This window comes from Coregonus lavaretus, assembly GCF_964263955.1.
Source record: "Coregonus lavaretus genome assembly, chromosome: 1".
Taxonomy (NCBI): Eukaryota; Metazoa; Chordata; class Actinopteri; order Salmoniformes; family Salmonidae; genus Coregonus; species Coregonus lavaretus.
In genome coordinates, this window is record NC_139988.1 from 33,247,137 (window position 1) to 33,268,969 (window position 21,833).

General features: G+C 43.6%; 1 protein-coding gene across 5 annotated transcripts in view; it reads left to right on the top strand.

Moving 5' to 3' along the window:
* The first annotated feature begins 686 nt into the window (after nt 1-686).
* LOC311129142 (mitogen-activated protein kinase kinase kinase kinase 3-like) overlaps nt 687-21,833 on the top strand; it is an 83,931-nt gene continuing 62,784 nt past the window's right edge. For 4 of the 5 annotated variants that reach the window (XM_084161441.1, XM_084161442.1, XM_084161438.1 and 1 more), the window contains exon 1: nt 707-917. In XM_084161441.1, the coding sequence (XP_084017567.1) occupies nt 822-917 (96 nt within the window). In that variant the 5' untranslated portion in view covers nt 707-821. Of the gene's footprint in view, nt 918-21,833 lie in introns of all 5 variants that reach the window. The other variant, XM_084161439.1, reaches the window with a different exon arrangement.

The window sequence follows — 21,833 nt, forward strand, 5'->3', positions numbered from 1 at the left end:
TGGGGGTTGAGTGGGGAAAGATTGACAGATTGCACCAGTTGGCCCAGCTCTTCTTGCGTAACCAACACATGTGACACACACACACAAACCATCAAGAGGCTAATAAAAGTACCCGGCCTTGGACTAACACTATTTAACACCCCCTATAGAGGACAATAATGACATTTCCTGCTCATCTCCCCTTCAACTATTCACTCCATCCCTCGTCACCAAAACCAATGTATAGACTTTTCTATGATCAATTGAGTAATAGTAGTAGTGATTGATTTAGCAATGCAGTTGAACAAGACTTTTGAATACATAAACATGGGGGTTCGGTTAAATGTAAAAAGTAAATAATTAAAAGCTAGCCAGTTTTGTGGACAAATCGTATAGGTTTCCTGTCGAAATCACTCTCAAAAGCCCTGCCATAAAGGCATTCAGAAATAACTCAAGCATACGCACCACATAGCCTACTCCAATGTAAAAAAAAAAAAAAAAAAAAGCCAAGTAGTTCGGAGTTTTGGGCCCATATCATTATCTTCAGCCAATAACCCGTTTCATTCCATCTTTATCTTGGTCTTTATTGTTAGTCAGGCATCTACCAGACTGCCACGGCACTGTAAAGCTGCTGGACACTTCCTCCCAGCCTGCTTTTTTTTATGGAGAATGTAAACTACATTTTTGCGCATGCCCATTAAGCATTGGAAGCCATGTTGAAGTTTCAGTGGAGGTTGGCTGTGATTTTCTGACGCTGTATGTTTCAAGGTTTGTTTTCGTCGATTTTTAGTATTGGTGACGTTCAACCATACCAGTTGGAACCATAAATCGGAGTTCTAAAGATGAATTCCAGCGTCGACCTATCCAGGCGCAATCCGCAGGAGGATTTCGAGCTAATTCAGCGGATAGGAAGCGGCACATACGGAGATGTCTACAAGGTAACTGCAGCAATAGCAACCAATAGCTAACTTGCTTAGCTATTTTGATACATTCTTACAATAAAACAACACGCACGTTACATTCATTGTTACGACGCAGAGTATTCAAACTTACCTAATGTCACACTAGAAAGCATACTACGGGGTTGACACTAAAAACCTGTCGCTCAAATGCTGGTGAGTACCTTTGCTTAGAGCGGTGGAAGGTACCTGGCCAAAATTTCATATCGCAATAGCTCTCAACAGATAATCCCTCTCTTGTTCTGTTTTGATCAACAGAATTACACAGCCCGTCGCCACCCTTGGTCATTGGGGGGCTTTGTTACAATGTTGCGTGCCTGTTTGTGACAGTGTCGTCTTTATGTTATGGTAGAATATCCCCGAAGGATTCAGTCTGGTTCCACACAACAGACAAGGCCCAACGCCTATAGGCGCAATCGGGCAGCAAGGGAAAGCTATGAATATTCCATTTTAATTTTAGCCCTAAAAACAGTACATTGGATCTTATTTAATGAACTCAGTGATAGTTTTGCTGTTTTGGGACTTTACAATACAGTTGATGTACAATACAGTTGATGGTGTCATTACTGTCTTTCCTTTGTTGATTAAACCATTCACTCGTACTTGTTATAAATTAACCACAATATTGTGGTATTTCATTGTGGGAGGCAATGACAATCATTACAGATTAAATTGTCAAACACTGATTTACTATGCAGATTCAGTCAAATAAACAACTGGAATATTTAGCAATTTGTCTAGCTAGTATAATCTTCACTTCACCCAGAGTAGGCCCATTAACAGTCTTGTTGACATGATGCAGCTAGTGTAGGGATGGGAAACTCCAGTCCTCAGGGGCTGGATTGGTGTCACACTTTTTCCCCTGCCCCAGCTAACACACCTGACTCCAATAATCAACTAATCATGTTCATCAGTTTAGAATGCAATTAGTTTAATCAGCTGTTTGCTAGAGATGGAGAAAAAGTGACACTACTCTGGTCCCCGAGGACTGGAGTTGCCCATCCCTAGTGGTTTGTCTAAGTATTTAGAGTATTGGATGACAGTTCATTGGATTAAAAGGAATTTGAAGAAGGGCTACAATGTGAAGACTTCAAAGTATTTGTTTACAGACTATGACCCTGACAAATGTAGCCCACAGACAGAGACATTTTAGCGTAATGACATTTGGCGCGCTATGCTTTTAAGAATGCAATTGTTTTCCCCCTTGATCATAGTGAATGCATGTGAAATGTGCATGGCACAGCTGGGAAGGCATGGTCTGGAATGCAGTGGTCCTGACTTCCTGTGTGTGTGCGTGTGACTGTGTGTGCGATCCATTGTTTAAGACTGATCCTTTAAAAGGAAGAGGTAGAGTAGAAAGCCTGGTCAGACCCTCAGCTGGATGTGTTCACAATTGTACCTTGCAGAACTGTCCGCAGTGGCCATCCTGTTTGGACCAGGATTGTTCTGTTTTCTTCTAGTTTGCTCATTAAAACTGTTGGACTTAAGCCCAAACTCAGTTTCGGCTATCTTCAGGGATGTTCCTTGTCTTTTTGTATCTATTGTACCAGTGTAATGTTCAGTACACAAGCATTTCGCTACACCCGCAATAACATCTGCTTAACACGTGTATGTGACCAATAAAATTAGATTTGAGTAACAGCCTAATATGTTTTACCTTGGATTATCAAGAAAACACAACACACACTAAAACATACTGAGCCAAGCATTTCTCCTCCCATAAGGTAATGAAGTTGCTCATACAGCCTCAGTGTGGTGCGCCACTGTACTTAATAAATTGCGTAGTGTGCCGATTAGACCAGTGCTAGGTGTGGACAATGGGGAGAGAATCAGGAGATATGACAGGGTGGTGATATCTGCCTCCCGTCCCAATAAGAATGTGTTTGTTGTGGGCTACAGTGCGTCACTGTTGTTGTCTTGTCAGCTGTGTCGGACAGATAGCCGTGCTTCTCTTTCGAAATGATGTCACCTCAGTGTTATTGTCAATTCCATTCGTTAAGATGTTATAAAACATGCATTAATTAGTGTTTAATCCAAGGCTACCCTCCCCCCATAACAGCATTCCTATATTTGAATAATGAGGCAGTAATATCATCCTAGACTGCTGTGTTTTACTGCCCTGGTTCCATGCTTACTGTTTCTGTTTCGGAGGTCAGAAGTTCAGTAAGGTTTTTTGGGGGTTGGATTGGGAGCAGGACATTATAAGGTTGGCAGTGTAGACCATTTTAGTTTGTTCTATGCAGGTTAAGTAGGCCTGTTGTCTGTGAATGACAGGGTTAGCAGATGAGACACAGCAGGGGATTGTTTTCTTTGGGTTCCTCAGGAGTTTAGCATTTCCTTCTTTTCGGCGCATGTGCCTCTATTCACACACTGTTCTGACGTAGCGTCCACTTGTGAAGTGTGGGATATGAAACTTCACAGCCCAGTACAAGACTGCGAAGAGGGGGTTTTAGTTAGGCCATTCATTGTGAAGTGCTGTCAAAGAGTCTGCTGAATGCTGTCCATGTGCTGACCACTGAGCTGTCTGATTGGGTAAGTGTTCATGTGTTGTCCTATGTTATCAGTGCATGGTCCATGCTTTAATAAATCCTCAGTCTTAACTTGACTCTGCATATTGTTCTGGCCTTCCAATAGGTGATTCCATAGGTCTAGCAGCTGGTTTAGGATCTAGATATTAAGCCTGAACAAGCATTAGGAAGGAGAGAAACTAGAAACATGTCTCTAGCGCGCACGCACAGACAGCTCATTCCCTCCTGCCGCACACACTGAGACCAAGCTAGCATCTGCATGTTCCTGTCTTGCTTGTCAGATAGCATTTGTCTCCAGCCCTTAAGTGTTCTCTGTGTGTTGGTGGGAGGACAGATCACCTGTTCATTTTCAGGGTCTACATATTTTTTTTACATTTTTAGTCATTTAGCAGACGCTCTTATCCAGAGCGACTTACAGGAGCAATTAGGGTTAAGTGCCTTGCTCAAGGGCACATCGACAGATTTTTCACCTAGTCGGCTTGGGGATTAGAACCAGCAACCTTTCAGTTACTGGCACAACGCTCTTAACCACTAAGCTACCTGCCGCCCTAAAGTCTAGTCTAGGGCTAGGAGGCCTATATGGCGGTGTTAAAGAGAAGGTGGTGCCAGGCCGGGGATATGGCTTTTAAGTGCAAATGTGATTCATTTAGTTAAAAGTGCAATTGTTGGGCCCTTTTTATTTATTTCCATTCAGGTTATGTTTATTGTTTGGCTCGTACACATTTGAGGTCCAATGACTGACTGTTGCGTGGTTGGTTTCTGTTTCTATGGCCTGGCTCAGTAGCAGGGAGGGGGAAAGTTCAGTGACCCAGTTTTCCCAGGATAAGCCTGGATTTTAAGGCTGTCTGCCTGGGCTGATAGAGGGAGCCAAACTTGCAGCCTGGATTTGAACCCTATACAGAATGAGCTCACAGACGCTGGGCATCATGGCTCTCGGTCCAATGGTGCCCACAATCACGAGATCCAATGACTTAAACCTTAATACTTACTGACACAGTTTATTGAAAGCTCACAGCCACATATATGGATGTAGGCCTAGATCTAGATACTCAGCCCAGTGCAGTTCCACATTTGAATGGCAATATTCATATTTATTCTGTAGAGAGAGACCAAGAGAAAGAGGGTAAGCCAAATGCCTCACCGTTATTAAATTCAGTACGCTATACAGTGAGGGAAAAAAGTATTTGATCCCCTGCTGATTTTGTACGTTTGCCCACTGACAAAGACATGATCAGTCTATAATTTTAATGGTAGGTTTATTTGAACAGTGAGAGACAGAATAACAACAAAACATCCAGAAAAACGCATGTCAAAAATGTTATACATTTATTTGCATTTTAATGAGGGAAATAAGTATTTGACCCCCTCTCAATCAAAAAGATTTCTGGCTCCCAGGTGTCTTTTATACAGGTAACGAGCTGAGATTAGGAGCACACTCTTAAAGGGAGTGCTCCTAATCTCAGCATGTTACCTGAATAAAAGACACCTGTCCACAGAAGCAATCAATCAGATTCCAAACTCTCCACCATGGCCAAGACCAAAGAGCTCTCCAAGGATGTCAGGGTCAAGATTGTAGACCTACACAAGGCTGGAATGGGCTACAAGACCATCGTCAAGCAGCTTGGTGAGAAGGTGACAACAGTTGGTGCGATTATTCGCAAATGGAAGAAACACAAAAGAACTGTCAATTTCCCTCGGCCTGGGGCTCCATGCAAGATCTCAAGAGAACGGTGAGGAATCAGCCCAGAACTACACGGGAGGATCTTGTCAATGATCTCAAGGCAGCTGGGACCATAGTCACCAAGAAAACAATTGGTATCACACTACGCCGTGAAGGACAGAAATCCTGTAGCGCCCGCAAGGTCCCCCTGCTCAAGAAAGCACATATACATGCCCGTCTGAAGTTTGCCAATGAACATCTGAATGATTCAGAGGAGAACTGGGTGAAAATGTTGTGGTCAGATGAGACCAAAATCGAGCTCTTTGGCATCAACTCAACTCGCCATGTTTGGTGGAGGAGGAATGCTGCCTATGACCCCAAGAACACCATCCCCACCGTCAAACATGGAGGTGGAAACATTATGCTTTGGGGGTGTTTTTCTGCTAAGGGGACAGGACAACTTCACCGCATCAAAGGGACGATGGACGGGGCCATGTACCATCAAATCTTGGGTGAGAACCTCCTTCCCTCAGCCAGGGCATTGAAAATGGGTGGTGGATGAGTATTACAGCATGACAATGACCCAAAACACACGGCCAAGGCAACAAAGGAGTGGCTCAAGAAGAAGCACATTAAGGTCCTGGAGTGGCCTAGCCAGTCTCCAGACCTTAATCCCATAGAAAATCTGTGGAGGGAGCTGAAGGTTCGAGTTGCCAAACGTCAGCCTCGAAACCTTAATGACTTGGAGAAGATCTGCAATGAGGAGTGGGACAAAATCCCTCCTGAGATGTGTGCAAACCTGGTGGCCAACTACAAGAAACGTCTGACCTCTGTGATTGCCAACATGGGTTTTTCCACCAAGTACTAAATCATGTTTTGCAGAGGGGTCAAATACTTATTTCCCTCATTAAAATGCAAATCAATTGATAACATTTTTGACATGCGTTTTTCTGAAATGTTGTTGTTGTTATTCTGTCTCTCACTGTTCAAATAAACCTACCATCAAATACTTTTTTCCCTCACTGTATGTTCGCCATGTGTTCACTGCCCAGCATGGCGGTGCTCATGGCGTCGAGCCTCCCACACAAAGCACCATGTTAAGTACCATCATACCTTGAGTCATCACTGGAAATGCACCACCAGTGGAGGGCCAGACATCTACAAGAGGGAGAGAGCTAGAAAGGGAGGGAGGGAAGTGTATTTTAATCCAAGGATTATCCTAGGCCTACTACACACCTATCCAGCCAACAGTAGGGTTAAGTTAACCTATCAATGGAAAGGCTCACAGTCTACAAAGGCTTACATAACCTATAGGTCTTATATGTGTCTTGCGTCTTCAAGTGACTCATTAGCCAGGGACAAGTGGTAGCAGGCCTCTGCTGTGCAGAAAGATTAGGCCTATGTTTGCAACATAGCTATGTCTTTGATTACAGATGGCCCACAGACTGAAGTTTGTGTTCTCACTCTGCCTTCAACAGAGGGGTGCTTGTTCCTCTGGCGTCTGGGTGTAAACCTGGTATGCTGGGTGCGGATCAGGAAGTCTGAGCTGTAGCTTAAAGTCCCAGTGCAGTCAAAAACGTGATTGTCCTGTGTTTTATATACACAGTTTATTAGGTACGCCCATCTAGTACCGGGCCGGACACCCCTTTGCCTCCAGAACAGCCTGAATTCTTCAAGGTGTCGGAAACATTCCACAGGGATGTTGGTTCATGCTGACGCAATGGCATCACGCATTTGCTGCAGATTGGATGGCGGTACATTATGCTGATGGCATCACGCAGTTGCTGCAGATTGGATGGCAGTACATTATGCTGCGAAACAACAGCCCGTTCCATCTCATCCCAAAGATGCTGTATTGGGTTGAGGTCTGGGGACTACGCAGGCCAATCAAGTAAACTGAACTCGCTGTCATGTTCCAGGTGATGTTTTTCCACTCCTCAATTGTCTAATGTTGGTGATCGCGTGCCCACTGGAGCCGCTTCTTGTTGTTTTTAGCTGATAGGAGTGGAACCTGGTGTGGTCGTCTGCTGCAATAGCCCATCCATGACAAGGATCGATGAGTTGTGCGTTCCAAGATGCCGTTCTGTATACCACTGTTGTACTACGCCGTTATTTTGTTCTGGATCTGGCGCTCCTAGCACCAACGATTATACCATGCTCAAAGTCACTTGTTTTGCCCATTCTAACGTTTAATCTAACAGTAGCTGACGGCCTCGATGCCTGTCTGCTTTGTATAGCAAGCCACGGCCACATGACTCACTGTCTGTAGGAGTGATCCATTTTCGTGAATGGGGTGGTGTACCTAATAAACTGGCCGGTGAGTGTATATTTCCACATTGAGGTTGGAATATGAAATTATGAAAATGCCCTTTTAGTGTAAGAGCTGTTTGAAAAGATTGCCTGAAATTTCAGCCTGTTTTGGTGGGATGGAGACATTACCAGGCGGTACATTAATTGATCGACCAATAATCGAGTCCCAAACCTCTCTGCCAATAACTACTGGTTTTCAGTTTTCACCTTCCCACTCAGACCACTCCCAGACAGTCCTAGCAAAATTCTTGCTTGAGAAATTGCTCTTTGCTAAGAAGCTATTTTAGTTGATTAAAAAAAAAAAAAATCATTTTAATTGAAGACAATCACCGTAAGGTTCTTAATTGTTACCCAGAAATGCATTAGGCATTTTCAGGTGATATGCGCTCATAGCCCACCAACAGAGCTCAGCTAATGAACCTGTGAGTTTAGATCACAGAAACCTTTGAGACCACAGGAGGTTGGTGGCACCTTAATTCGGGAGAAGGGGCTTGTGGTAATGATTGGAAGGAATAAGTGGAATGGTATCAAATACATCAAACACATGGTTGCCAGGTGTTTGATGCCATTCCATTTGCTCTGTTCCGGCCATTATTATGAGCCTTCCTCCCCTCAGCAGCCTCCTGTGTTTGAGACACAGGACACACACACACCTTTCGCACCTAATTGAGTCTCTTCTCTCTCCCCCTCTCGAATGAGTGTGCTGTGTTTGATGTCTTGCTACACTTTCAGATTTGGCATTCACGCTCATGGGATCTATAGATTTAGGTCTAGGCTGGCAGTTAGCGTGCCTTCCAACATTGGCCTCCACTATAGCCTCTGCAGTCCTCTGCTCTGTCCAGCTAGGCCCATGTCTACTTTGTAGCCCTCACACAGCTCACTCTGCCTGGAGTGTCGGCCTGCTGCTTTCTTTCCCTTACAAAAGGTGTCTCCTTTTCCATATGGTAAATGCCTGGTTTTCCATGAACAAAGTTCCCAGTTTTCCATGTACCACATTGTGCTCCTTTTTTCCATCCCATGATGTCCCTGCACTCCACAAGCTTCATGAATATTGCAGCGCTGCAGTCCTAAAGCTGGTCCCCGATCACAGCTAGTCAGCTGTAATGCTACAACGGCCACCTCTAGATTCAGAATAGACCCACTGCCGGGAAAAGGCAAGTTGGTTTCTGCAGTCTACATCAGTGTTCAGTGTATCTAGAGTACATTCCTGTCTATCTCCGCATCAATGATATGTGGCTTAGTGTAGATCTAGCTGGCTGTCCGTTGAGATTCTAATATTGATGAGAACTTGTCAGTCCCTTGTCTGTTGAAGTAGTTTTTTTTTTATCCTCTTTGTTTTTCTCTTTGTGCCTTGTCTTGTCCTCCCATGGGTGTATGGTGGGCTCTCTGTCTTTCCCTGTCTCGCTCTATCCCTCTCGATCTTTCTCTTTCTGTCATTGCCTCTCTGTGGTGACATCAGAACTAAAGCCTTTTAAGTCAGCCTGCCAACTATTCTGGGATGGTGGAGTCGTATAGTGCAGGGTTCGTATATATGAATATGGCTTTGTTCATTATGCTCAGTGAGCCCTCAGTGTTTGTCTGAATCTGAAGGCTGGTGAATCTAATAAGGCAGATGTTCCATGACTGGCTTCAGCTCAAAATAAGGGCCTTTATGAGAGGTTATAAATAATGTCACATGGCTTCTGTGGATGTCAGTCTTCATACTTTCTCCCACACTGTTTTATCTGTTCCTAGTTGTTCTGGTGTATTCCCATCCTGTCTGATCTTTAGAAGTTTTCGGTCCCAGTTTGAAATAGGCTATTCTGATTATGTCGTCTAGGAGGTCTGTCTGTGTCCAGACGGGGTGTTCATCCATATAATTAGAATTGCGGGTCTCTGTCCAGACTGGGTTTTCCATCGGTCTATAGGCTCCTGCACCTAGCTGTCAGATCTCATTTAGTCTCTCTCAGGTTCAATCAGATCGTCTTTTACAGACACCATGTTTATCATTCTCATCCTCTTATATCCATGCTGTTACTGCAACGTCAAGGCTGCATTTGACTGTCCTGACTCCTGCATACAGGTGTCTTTCCAGAAGTGTGTCCCTCAGTGATGGAGGCTTCATGGTTTCAGTCCAGGAACAGGGTGCTGAATAGTAAATACTAGTGAGATGCAGCTTAACTTACTGTAAGGGTGACCCAGAAAATGGAATGTTGAGTGACAGCCTATGAACAAATGTACAAACCTGGAACAAATGTAGTCTCAGACCATTATGATATAGTATAGTTTTCATTACTTTTTGACGGCAGATATTATATGATGCACTCTGACCCCCTTTGATTAGATGGAGATAAGTTTACTCTGTTAGAGTTCCTTGGCTGCCATGTCACTTGGCACAGACAGGCATTGTGGGTGTATCGATGGGAGGGGTGCATGATTCATCAAATTAAGTGGTTTTGCACCTCTAAAGTAATCTCTCTGTAAAGGAAATGGTTTATGATGGGGGGGTCGATACAGTTATATATAATATCGGCCAAAAATAATATATTGATATTTGACTCCCAAGTGTTTATTTTTTGCTACTGTAGGTAGCGTTAGCTACCGCTAGTCGGCTTTACCTGCGCCAAAACGCTGGTATTTTTCATCCTATAGCTTGATCTCCATCTTTTTAAATAGTGAGCCAACATATTTTTTGATATTTTACTTCCCTGACTGTTCAAAACTCGTTTTCTCTTGTCTCTCTGCAGCAGACATATAGTAAGCAATATGTTTGGAACATCAAATCGCAATATCGAATCGCAATACATAGAATCGCGAGAGTCTTGAGAATCGCAATACATATCGTATCAGCACCCAAGTATCGTGATAATATTGTATTGTGAGGTCCCTGGCAATTCCCAGCCCTATAAGACCGTTTTTTTTTTTTTTAAGGAACTCAGTCCGGCTTTCAACTTACTCTTGAAAGGTGCAATTTCGAAATTGGGTAGTGCATCATCAGTTTTCCTCTTGTCATGTCAGTCAGTCATTGCAGACCTTAGAGAGCTATTTATAAATTGTCAGAAATGTCCAGATCAACTAGCCCATGTCAGCTAATGTTTTTTTTAGCTAGGTTTTTTTAGCCCATAGATTTTGTTGTAATATTTGAGTCACTCAAATATCACATGAATACACATTAGACATGGCAAAATGTATTGAATTGCAGGAAATAAGCTTTAAACCTGCAAAATTCTCTCCACCAACAAGAGGGGTGTGAACAGTTTGTGTCATGAACAGTGCTTGTGCCCATATAAATAATGGCGGCGTGTGTGCGCACGGGATGTTCCGCAATGCTGGAAGGGGGGCCTGAGTGAAAAAGCTAGGGAGCCCCTGCTATAAGAAACCTGCCACATACACTACTACATGTATGTGGACACCCCTTCAAATTAGTGGATTCAGCTATTTCAGCCACACCCGTTGCTAACAGGTGTATAAAATCGAGCACACAGCCATTCAATCTCCATAGACAAACAGTGGCAGTAGAATGGCCTGTACTGAAGAGCTCAGTGACTTTCAACGTGGCACCTTCATAGGATGCCACCTTTCCTACATGTCAGTTCATCAAATTTCTGCCCTGCTAGAGCTGCCCCGGTCAACTGTAAGTGCTGTTATTGTGAAGTGGAAACGTCTAGGAGCAACAACGGCTCAGCAGAGTGCGTAGCGCGTAAAAATAGTCTGTCTTCGATTGCAACACTCACTACCGAGTTCCAAACTGCCTCTGGAAGCAACGTCAGCACAATAACTGTTCGTCGAAAGCATCATGAAATGGGTTGACATGACCGAGCAGCCACACACAAGCCTAAGATCCCCATGCACAAGCCAACCGTCGGCTGGAGTGGTGTAAAGTTTGCCGCCATTGGACTCTGGAGCAGTGGAAACGCGTTCTCTGGAGTTTAGAATCACGCTTCACTCAGACAGACAAATCTGGGTTTGGCAGATGCCAGGAGAACGCTACCTGCCCGAATACGTAGTGCCAAATGTAAAGTTTGGTGGAGGAGGAATAAGGGTCTGGGGCTGTTTTTCATAGTTCAGGCTAGGCCCCTTAGTTCCAGTGAAGGGAAATCTTAATGCTACAGCATACAATGACATTCTAGACGATTCTGTGCTTCCAACTTTTGACAACAGTTTGGGGAAGGCCCTTTCCTGTATCAGCATGACAATGCCCCCGTGCACAAAGTGAGGTTCATACAGCAATTGTTTGTTGAGGTCTGTGTGTAAGAAGTTGACTGGCCTGCACAGAGCCCTGACCTCAACCCCGTCGAACACCTTTGGGATGAATTGGAACGCCGACTGCGAGCCAGGCCTAATCGCCCAACATCAGTGCCCGACCTCACTAATGCTCTTGTGGCTGACTGGAAGCAAGTCCCCGCAGCAATGTTCCAACATCTAGTGGAAAGCCTTCCCAGAAGAGTGGAGGCTGTTATACATTTTACATTTTAGTCATTTAGCAGACGCTCTTATCCAGAGCGACTTACAGTTAGTGAGTGCATACATTTTTTTTTTCATGTATATTTTATAGCAGGGACCAACTCCATATTAATGCCCATGAGCAGGTGTCCACATACTTTTGGTTGTGTTGTGTACATGCCTGGTATAGCAAGGATACAGTCTATACCACAGGAGGTTGGTGGCACCTTAATTAGGGAGACGGGGTTTGTGGTAATGATTGGAGCGGAATTAGTGGAATGGTATCAAATACATCAAACGCATGGTTTCCAGGTGTTTGATACCATTCCATTTGCTCTGTTTCAGATATTATTATGAGCCGTCCTCCCTTCAGCAGCCTCCACTGGTCTATACTGTAGTTATGGAAAAGGAGTACAATATACTGTACTTTGTTATAGGAAGGATATACCCCAACAGGCTCAAACCAGGTACCAGGATTTAAAGTAAACAACCAGTGTTGATGAGGGTGACAGTGAAGCCTCACTCAACTAAGGAGTTGAATCTGTAGCAATAGAGAGGGGATGAGCAGAGAGAACTGACTCTGCTGTCTGCAGTTTGTGCAGACTGTAAAAGCCAGAGCTCTGTAGAGGAAATGCATCCTTTAAACACTGTTTTTCCACCCAACATTCTGAGGCCACATACTTTCTTAATTATTTGTAATATATTATTACTCCTGCCACACTATTTCTAACACCACCATCCTACTAATATCACTAATATTGTGCATATTTTTTTCAGTGTCTTTCTCCTTGTCTGATGATGACCATTAGCCTATGTTATCATGTTATGATCATGTGTTGACATTATGTATGGTTATAGTGTCATAGTTTAAGAATAGGAAGTAGTTCTATAGTGAATAGCCTAAAGATGTGTTATTTGTATGTCAAAATATTGGGGTATTTCTAGTATTCCAACCGGCCTCACAAACGCAGACCACATGTAACCACGCCAGCCCAGGACCTCCACATCCGGCTTCTTCACCTGCGGGATCGTCTGAGACCAGCCACCCAGACAGCTGATGAAACTGAGGAGTATTTCTGTCTGTAATAAAGCCCTTTTGTGGGGAAAAACGTATTCTGATTGGCTGGGCCTGGCGCCCCTGCCCAGTCATGTGAAATCCATAGATTAGGGCCTAATGAATTTATTTCAATTGACTGATTTGCATATATGAACTGTAACTCAGCAAAATCGTTGAAAAATGTTGCGCTTTATATTTATGTTCAATATAGTTAGGGATGGGCATTTGACTTTTTTGGGGTGTTCAAGTACTCACATAATTTTTTTTCGATTACTCGAATAAAAAATAAGCTATTTTTAGAACAAGGGTGGCACTGGAAAAAGATATGTGCGCATTTAACTATATGCCAACAGTGAACAACAATGCCTAATTTATCATAAGAATTACAGATAACGGAACCTAATTGCTAAATTGCCGCATATATTCAGTCATAAATTCAGTCAATAAAAAAAAGTGCCATTTAAGATTAATTTATTGAAACTGTAATATCAATTGAGTATAGTATATCGTGGAACACAATATTGAAAAAGGTAGTAACCTCAGCAGTGTGGCGCTTGCTTGTAGAAGCCTATGGCTGTGCAATGGCATAGACTTGTTTTGTTAATTTAGCAGACAAGACGCTCATATTTCCCAAGTCTTTATCACAGTCAAGACACCTATTTTCTAGTAAAAAACATTATGTAATATAACAGAATAGTGCGAAATGATTCGCTTCTGGAACAGTTATTCTCTAAGAGTGACAATTTGAAACGGGGCTCAATTTGGCAAGTTGAAAGACAAAGGTTACAAACCAAAATCTATCTTTTCGATATACAGACATTCGATTTAGTTTATTATGCCTATTCTTTGGAATTTTCTAAATGGATTAACTATTCTACATTGAACACTGCATGGCGATGAATTATAACGAGGACATTTGTTTGGTGAGTAGGCCTAGGCTTAATGATTCTGATGAAAATATGCTCGTTGTCTTTATCAAACTAATGTTTTTGCATATTTTCAGCGTGGAACCTTTATGTTTAGGTGGGTAATAGCCTAGACCAGTGGTTCACACATTTTTTATAGTCCCGTACCCCTTCAAACATTCAACCTCCAGCTGCGCACCAGGGTCAGCGCATTCTCAAATGTTGTTTTTTGCCATCATTGTAAGCCTGCCACACACACTATACAATACATTTATTAAACATAAGTATGAGTCTGAGTTTTTGTCACAACCCGGCTCGTGGGAAGTGACAAAGAGCTCTTATAGGACCAGGGCACAAATAATAATAATCAATAATTTAGCTCTTTATTTAGCCATCTTACATATAAAACCTTATTTGTTCATCAACAATTGTGAATAACTCACCACAGGTTAATGAGAAGGGTGTGCTTGAAAGGATGCACATGACTGCAATGTTGGGTTGTATTGGAGAGAGTCTGTCTTAAATCATTTTCTACACACAGTCTGTGCCTGTATTTAGTTTTCATGCTAGTGAGGGCCGAGAATTTACTCTCACATAGGTACGTGGTTGCAAAGGGAATCAGTGTCTTAACAGTTGTTTGTGTCGTCCGTTTCGGGAAAGTACCTGCTTAATTGCGCACCCAGCTTACATTTACATTTTAGTCATTTAGCAGACGCTCTTATCCAGAGCGACTTACAGTTAGTGAATATATATATATATATTTTTTATACTGGCCCCCCGTGGGAATCAAACCCACAACCCTGGCGTTGCAAACGCCATGCTCTATCAACTGAGCTACATCCCTGCCGGCCATTCCCTCCCCTACCCTGGACGACGCTGGGCCAATTGTGCGCCGCCCATGAGTCTCCCGGTCGCGGCCGGCTGCGACAGAGCCTGGATTCGAACCAGGATCTCTAGTGGCACAGTTAGCACTGCAATGCCTTAGACCACTGCGCCACTCAGGAGTCACAGCTCACTCAGGTGCTTCGCTATATCACTTTTGACATTGTCCGTAAGCTTGAGTTCATTTGCACACAAAAAAGCATACAATGATGGAAAGACCTGTGTGTTGTCCTTGTTAATGCAGACATAGAAGAGCTCCAACTTCTTAATCATAGCCTCAATTTTGTACCGCACATTGAATATAGTTGCGGAGAGTCCCTGTAATCCTAGATTCAGATCATTCAGGCGAGAAAAAAACATCACCCAGATAGGCCAGTCGTGTGAGAAACTCGTCATCATGCAAGCGGTCAGACAAGTGAAAATTATGGTCAGTAAAGAACTTTAAGCTCGTCTCTCAATAAAAAAAAAACGTGTCAACTTTGCCCCTTGATAACCAGCGCACATCTGTATGTTGTAAAAGCGTTACATGGTCGCTGCCCATATCATTGCATAATGCAGAAAAACACGAGAGTTCAGGGGCCTTGCTTTAACAAAGTGAACCATTTTCACTGTAGTGTCCAAAACGTCTTTCAAGCTGTCAGGCATTCCCTTGGCAGCAAGAGCCTCTCGGTGGATGCTGCAGTGTACCCAAGTGGCGTCGGGAGCAACTGCTTGCACGCGCGTTAACACTCCACTATGTCTCCCTGTCATGGCTTTTGCGCCATCAGTACAGATACCAACACATCTTGACCACCAAAGTCCATTTAATGTCACAAAGCTGTCCAGTACTTAAAAAATATCCTCTCCTGTTGTCCTGGTTTCCAGTGGTTTGCAGAAGAGGATGTCTTCCTTAATTGACCCCCCATAAACGTAACGGACATATACCAGGAGATGAGCCAGGCCGCAACGTCTGTTGACTCATCCAGCTGTAACGCATAGAATTCACTGGCTTGTATGCGAAGCAGTAATTGTTTCAAAACATCTCCTGCATTGTCACTGATGCGTCGTGAAACAGGGTTGTTTGATGAAGTCATTGTCTGTACCGTTTTTTTGGCCTTTTCCCCCAGCATTGTCCCAGCCATATCCGCGGCAGCAGGAAGAATTAAGCCCTCCAAAATAGTATGGGGCTTGCCTGTCCGAGCCACTCGGTAGGCCCTTCTTATTAATGGTATTTGTTGCTTTTATACATGTCTTACTACTCGAAAGTCGTCTTAATTCTCGCTCAAAAAACTCCCGTGGCTTATTTTTCAAATTGGCATGTTTCGTTTCTAAATGTCTGCGCAAGAGTGAATGTTTCATCAAGTTGTGAGATAGTACTTTTGCACATATAACACACTGTGGTGGAGGAAAGGCACTACTTCCAATAAAAGTGAACCCCAAATAAATGTAGTTCTCATCATATTTGCGCCTCTTCGATGGTCCAACGTCTCTGTCTGTTGTTCGGTGCTTTCCCGGGTAAGGGAGCAGTAGCTCTTCGGCTGCATCAGATTCACAACTGTCAGTGTCCATGCTAGCTGGGCTATCAACAAATGTAGAATTACTGATGCTAGAATTGGATGTGCTCGTGGAAGCAGAACAACTTGTCGTCGACAGGTGCAGGTGAAGTACTGCAGGTAGTAGCAGTACTACCAGTAGAGCTGGTATGTGTCTCTATGGACGCGGGCCTTATGTTTTTTAAACCATATATCCATTTTCGAGCAAACGGAATGAGCAGCAGCTAAGTTTGGCTAGTTAGTGAAATTCCCGCGAGAGAGTAACGGTTAATGTGATTGGATGTTAATTATTTGACTAGGCTACCTGTATTTGACATTGTGTTGTTATTTCGCTGAACAGTAGATGGTTTCATTTGGCAGGGAAACTACTCAAGCGAGAAAAATACATCACCCAAATGTATAGCCCCGTTGGAAAATCTAAATGGACTGTTTGAAAATGTGAATCATATTTTTATTTTGCGTACCCCGGATAGCATTACCCAGTTTGGGAATAGCCGGCCTAGACTGACTGACTTCTAAATGCCACTAGCAGTTCGCAAAGTAGGTCGTCACTAACGTTAGTTACCACAGCCACAAAGTCATAAACCCTGCCTGGTTCTACAATTTCGCTTAACTCTTCGGAGTCTGGAGCTTTTTTGGCCGTTTTTGGGTACCTTCAATTTTGCCCTGATATACTACATAAAGAAATGTTTACCAGACCAATGTTGGGTATCTTTTTTTTCAGCACAACCTCACCTATATGATCTGTTAGTAAGTTTTTCACTTTGACATACTATTTCAACACACTGGACCCAAACACACACAGAAAACACAAAGTCCGTTTAGAAAAAAGATGGTTTTTTTATTGTAAAACCCTCAAACATGGTGAACCAAGCATTTAAAAAGCTTCAAATTGAACCACAAGGTGCAAATATGAACATATAAAAGTATTTTGGTGATATATACAAGCAATAAATAACTATTTACAATAAAAAGTAGGTATAACCACTGGCGTTTTTCTTCTATTCTAACCCTAAACCTTTTTGTGCCACTCCTCAAAACAGTTTCTGTCCAAAATGAAAAAAAAAGCTTCAAATTGAACCACAAAGTGCAAATATGAACATATAAAAGTATTCTTGAGATATATACAAGCAATACACAACTATTTACAAAAAAAGTAGGTATAGCCACTGGCCTTTACCCTATTTGTGCCACTCTTCAAAACAGTTCCTGTCCACAATGACACAGAGAGCCACATCACAGGCCTTGCACTTCCATGGTGTGACAAACCTCTTCTTGTCAACTTGTTTACAGCGCTGACAAACCCTGCGGCCTGCTGTGGCTTTGTCTTTGGCCTCTGCAACATTGGCAATGGCCACAGGAACATGGCTGGTGCTTTTTTGAAGTGGAACCCCTGTCTGGGTCACTCCGCACAGCTGGGCCACAAGTTCTGCCACAAAGTTCTTGTGCGTCATGGGTGTGACCTGTTGGGTCGCACTGATGTCACAGTGCAGGATGTATGCATTTGTTGTTCCCATGTCCAAAAAATGCAGGAAGAGGGTACGGTACCAGCGAGCAGTTCTGCGATGGGTTGAGTAATACTGGAGAAGCTGGTCTGACAGGTCAACCCCTCCCATGTACTTATTGTAGGCCATGATGGGGGTAGGGCAGGGAATGTCTTTTGCTACCCAGCGTCCAGGTCCTTCCTTCACCTTCCTCTTGATTGTCTCGCCCGAAAACGCTGGGTGGATTGTGGAGCACACCGACACCTCCCGCGTATCCATCCACTTCACAAAGACCAGGCGATCCTCTCTGATCCATCTCACAGACCCCCTCTTCGATTTGCTGGTGAGGGCATTTTCTCTGCCACTAGGACACCCTTTTCTGTTGCTTCTGTAGGTCCCACAGGCTCCAAACTTCATACTTCCCAAACTCAGGAACAGTTTTGGGCTGGTGTAGAAATTGTCCATATAAATATGGTATCCTGTACCAAGATGTGATGGCTGAATGAGGTCCATAACAGCATCATATGAAAGTCCATGCACGCTGGGTGTGTGTGCTTTCCCAACATACACGTTGAAGTTTAGAGTGTAGCCATTGTTAGACTCTACCAACACAAAGAGCTTGATCCCCCATTTGTTAGGCTTGTCCTTCATGTACTGGGTCATGCCAGTTTTGGCTTTTGTAGCCACCATCCTCTCGTCGACTGACAGTTCCTTCTTAGGATGGTAATGAGCCTGGCAGGCAGTGCGAATGTCGTCCATCAGAGGTTTGACCCTGAACAGTTTGTCATGCTGGGGTGTACCTTTGCGCTGGTCATTTATGACATCCTCCTCTGGATCACTTAGGTGGATGTTCCATGAGATGGACCGGAATCTGTCTCTTGGCATGACCTTCGCTGGCAATGAAACAGACAATATGTGGCTTTGTTTCCAGTAGTCCTGGATACTAGGCAGAGTCACCAATGAGGTGTAGATGAGGAGACCCAGAAATCTGTGCAGTTCCTCCACATCAACGTCAGTCCACTGATATTTGCTCCCCTTCTGCTGATTTCTTGCTGCCTGTTTGTTGGTGTTTCTGCAGATTGTCCTCATTGTATCTGCGGCGAAGTAGAGCAGGAAGAGGTCCTTTGGTGTGTGCCCTGAATGCAAATCCACCTGGGCTCCTGGTGGTCTGCGGGGCATGAACCTACTGGCTTGTGGGGCAGTGTCAGGATCAGTCTCTGTTTTCCATGGCTCAGAGCTCTGTTCTGGCTGTGCTGCTGACTGGGCTGGAGATCTTGACCTGGTCTTGGCCTGATCCTTCCTTCCACGCCCCCTCTGTGATGGCCTCCGTCGGCTTGTTGTGGGGGTGGGGGCTGTTGATGGCCCAGGCTGCTCGTCGTCGTCGTCGTCTGACGACGAACTTTCCAAAGTTTCTTCATCGCTCATTTGGAATAACAAGTCGACGGCTTGTTCAACGTGAAGTGTGCGCCTCATATTGCTTCACAAAAACGATACTGCTGACAATAAAACTCATGAAATACTAACAATTGAAATACTAACTCGTGAAAAACTCTCCAAAACTACTCATGAACTGAACTAATTCCTCTCGTTCGTTCTTTCGCAATGGCTAGTTGTCATGGGAATGAATGTTTATATACTCGTGTGCATCCTGAAGAACCGGGTTAGCACAAGCACACGTTTTTTTCCGTTCCTTTTTATCACAAAAGACGACAAAGTTATTATAATAAATGCAAAGCGCTCATAAAAGAGCGCATATTTTGACGCACTTTTTTCATGGAATTGAAATTATCATAACTTTGGTTTTAGTTGGTGTATTTACATGAAACAAACACTCAAAACGTAGCTTCGGGTCTCCATTTCTGCATGAAATCGACGGCAGCCCTCTGCGTCACTTGGTTTGGATGCTGCGCGGTCCTAAAGCCGGCCCGCGATTTGAACGCGCCGAAGCGTTCGCCGACTCGGAAGAGTTAAAATCTGATTTGAAACCTAACCATTAACCACACAGTTAACCCATTACGATATAACCCATTTTGACTTTGTGGCTGTGGTATCTAGTGACACCCGCAAAGTAGCCTGTAAACTGAAAATGACGCGGTTATTTCAAAACTGCAGCTCATTGTTGGAACAAATTTCCCTACTTCAATCAACCAGTCCATTTAGTATTTGTGATAAAACTGTCATAATTTGGCAAGGAATGTAGCTTGTGTATCCCATCAGTTAGATACGTTTTTATAGGCATTTATTTATGTAGGCGCACACAGCACCTGTGTGTAGAGGGAGCGGTCAGAACGCAATTGAGTGAGTGAGACACGGAGGGGAAAGGGGATTTCATGATGGTGCAATTCTCATATGATGGAGAAATGGTCTAGTAACTAAGACATTGTGACAATTCTATAAAATAATTATGGCTGTCAAACTATTAAAAAGGTCCCAATGGTTAAGTAGGCCTACTCCCTCTTATTGATGTTCTTGAAGTTTAACATTTGCGTCTGCACACACACACACATACTCAAGTACTGGTCCGCCCGCAGGTGGTGAAGGTAGGAAACAACATCTCCACTTCGCTGATCCTCAACACTGGGGCCCCACAAGGGTGCGTGCTCAGCCCCCTCCTGTACTCCCATGACTGCGTGGCCAAGCACGCCTCCAACTCAATCATCAAGTTTGCAGACGACACAACAGTAGTATGCTTGATTACCAACAATGACGAGACAACCTACAGGGAGGAGGTGAGGGCACTGGGAGTGTGGTGCCAGGAAAATAACCTCTCACTCAACGTCAACAAAACAAAGGAGATGATCGTGGACTTCAGGAAACCGCAGTGGAGAAGGTGGAAAGCTTCAAGTTCCTTGGCATGCACATCACTGACAAACTGAAATGGTCCACCCACGCAGACAGTGTGGTGAAGAAGGTGCAACAGAGCCTCTTCAACCTCAGGAGGCTGAAGAAATTTGGCTTGGCACCTAAAACCCTCACAAACTTTTACAGATGCACAATTGAGAGCATCCTGTCGGGCTGTATCACCGCCTGGTACGGCAACTGCACCACCCGCAACCGCAGGGCTCTCCAGAGGGTGGTGCGGTCTGCCGAACGCATTACCGGGGGCAAACTACCCGCCCTCCAGGACACCTACAGCACCCGATGTCACAGGAAGGCCAAAAAGATCATCAAGGACAACAACCTCCCGAGCCACTGCCTGTACAGGTGCATCAAATCTGGGACCGAGAGACTGAAAAACAGCTTCTATCTCAAGGCCATCAGATTGTTAAATTGACTTCACTAGCACATTAGAGGCTGCTGCCTGTATACATAGATTATAAATCACTGGCCACTTTAATAAATTGAACACTAGTCACTTTGATAATGTTTACACATCTTGCATTACTCATCTCATATGTATATACTGTATTCTATACTATTCTACTGTATCTTAGTCTATGCCGCTCTGACATTGCTCGTCCATATTTGTATATATTCTTAATTCCATTCCTTACTTAGATTTGTGTGTATTGGGTATATGTTGTGAAATTGTTCGATATTACTGCACTGTCAGAGCTAAAAGCACAAGCATTTCGCTACACCCGCAATAACATCTGCTAAACACGTGTATGTGACAAATAAGATTTGATTTGTTAAAACTTCAGGCATTCTAAAAATGTTCTCCCAATTTCTAATTGGAGGGTTGACTATAGGAAAAAATAAGTGTCTCTTTGGATACCAAGAACAGCGAGCTTTTAAACCTGTCCAACAATGTTATGAATTGCACAGAAGATAATACCATATCAGCCAGGTCTGACTAAAGGTAAAATATAATAAAGCTATAAGATCTAGCATAGGCTACTTATCTATGTTCTTCAACATGAAGTAGTGCAGTGACGAAATGGAGATGCGATTAATGGCATTTTAAAAAATGTACGCCATAAATGTCACACGTTAACTTTGACAGTCCTAAAAATAATGCCATTATAAACCATTGCATGGCAGTCATGTTTTTCAATAAAATGATTAGAAAACATCTTTATACGTAGTGTGATTAGTGACATTTGCCATTAAACCCAACCCAATACCATTGCAAAACACTATACATTGTTGTATGGGACTTTTACCATTTGAAG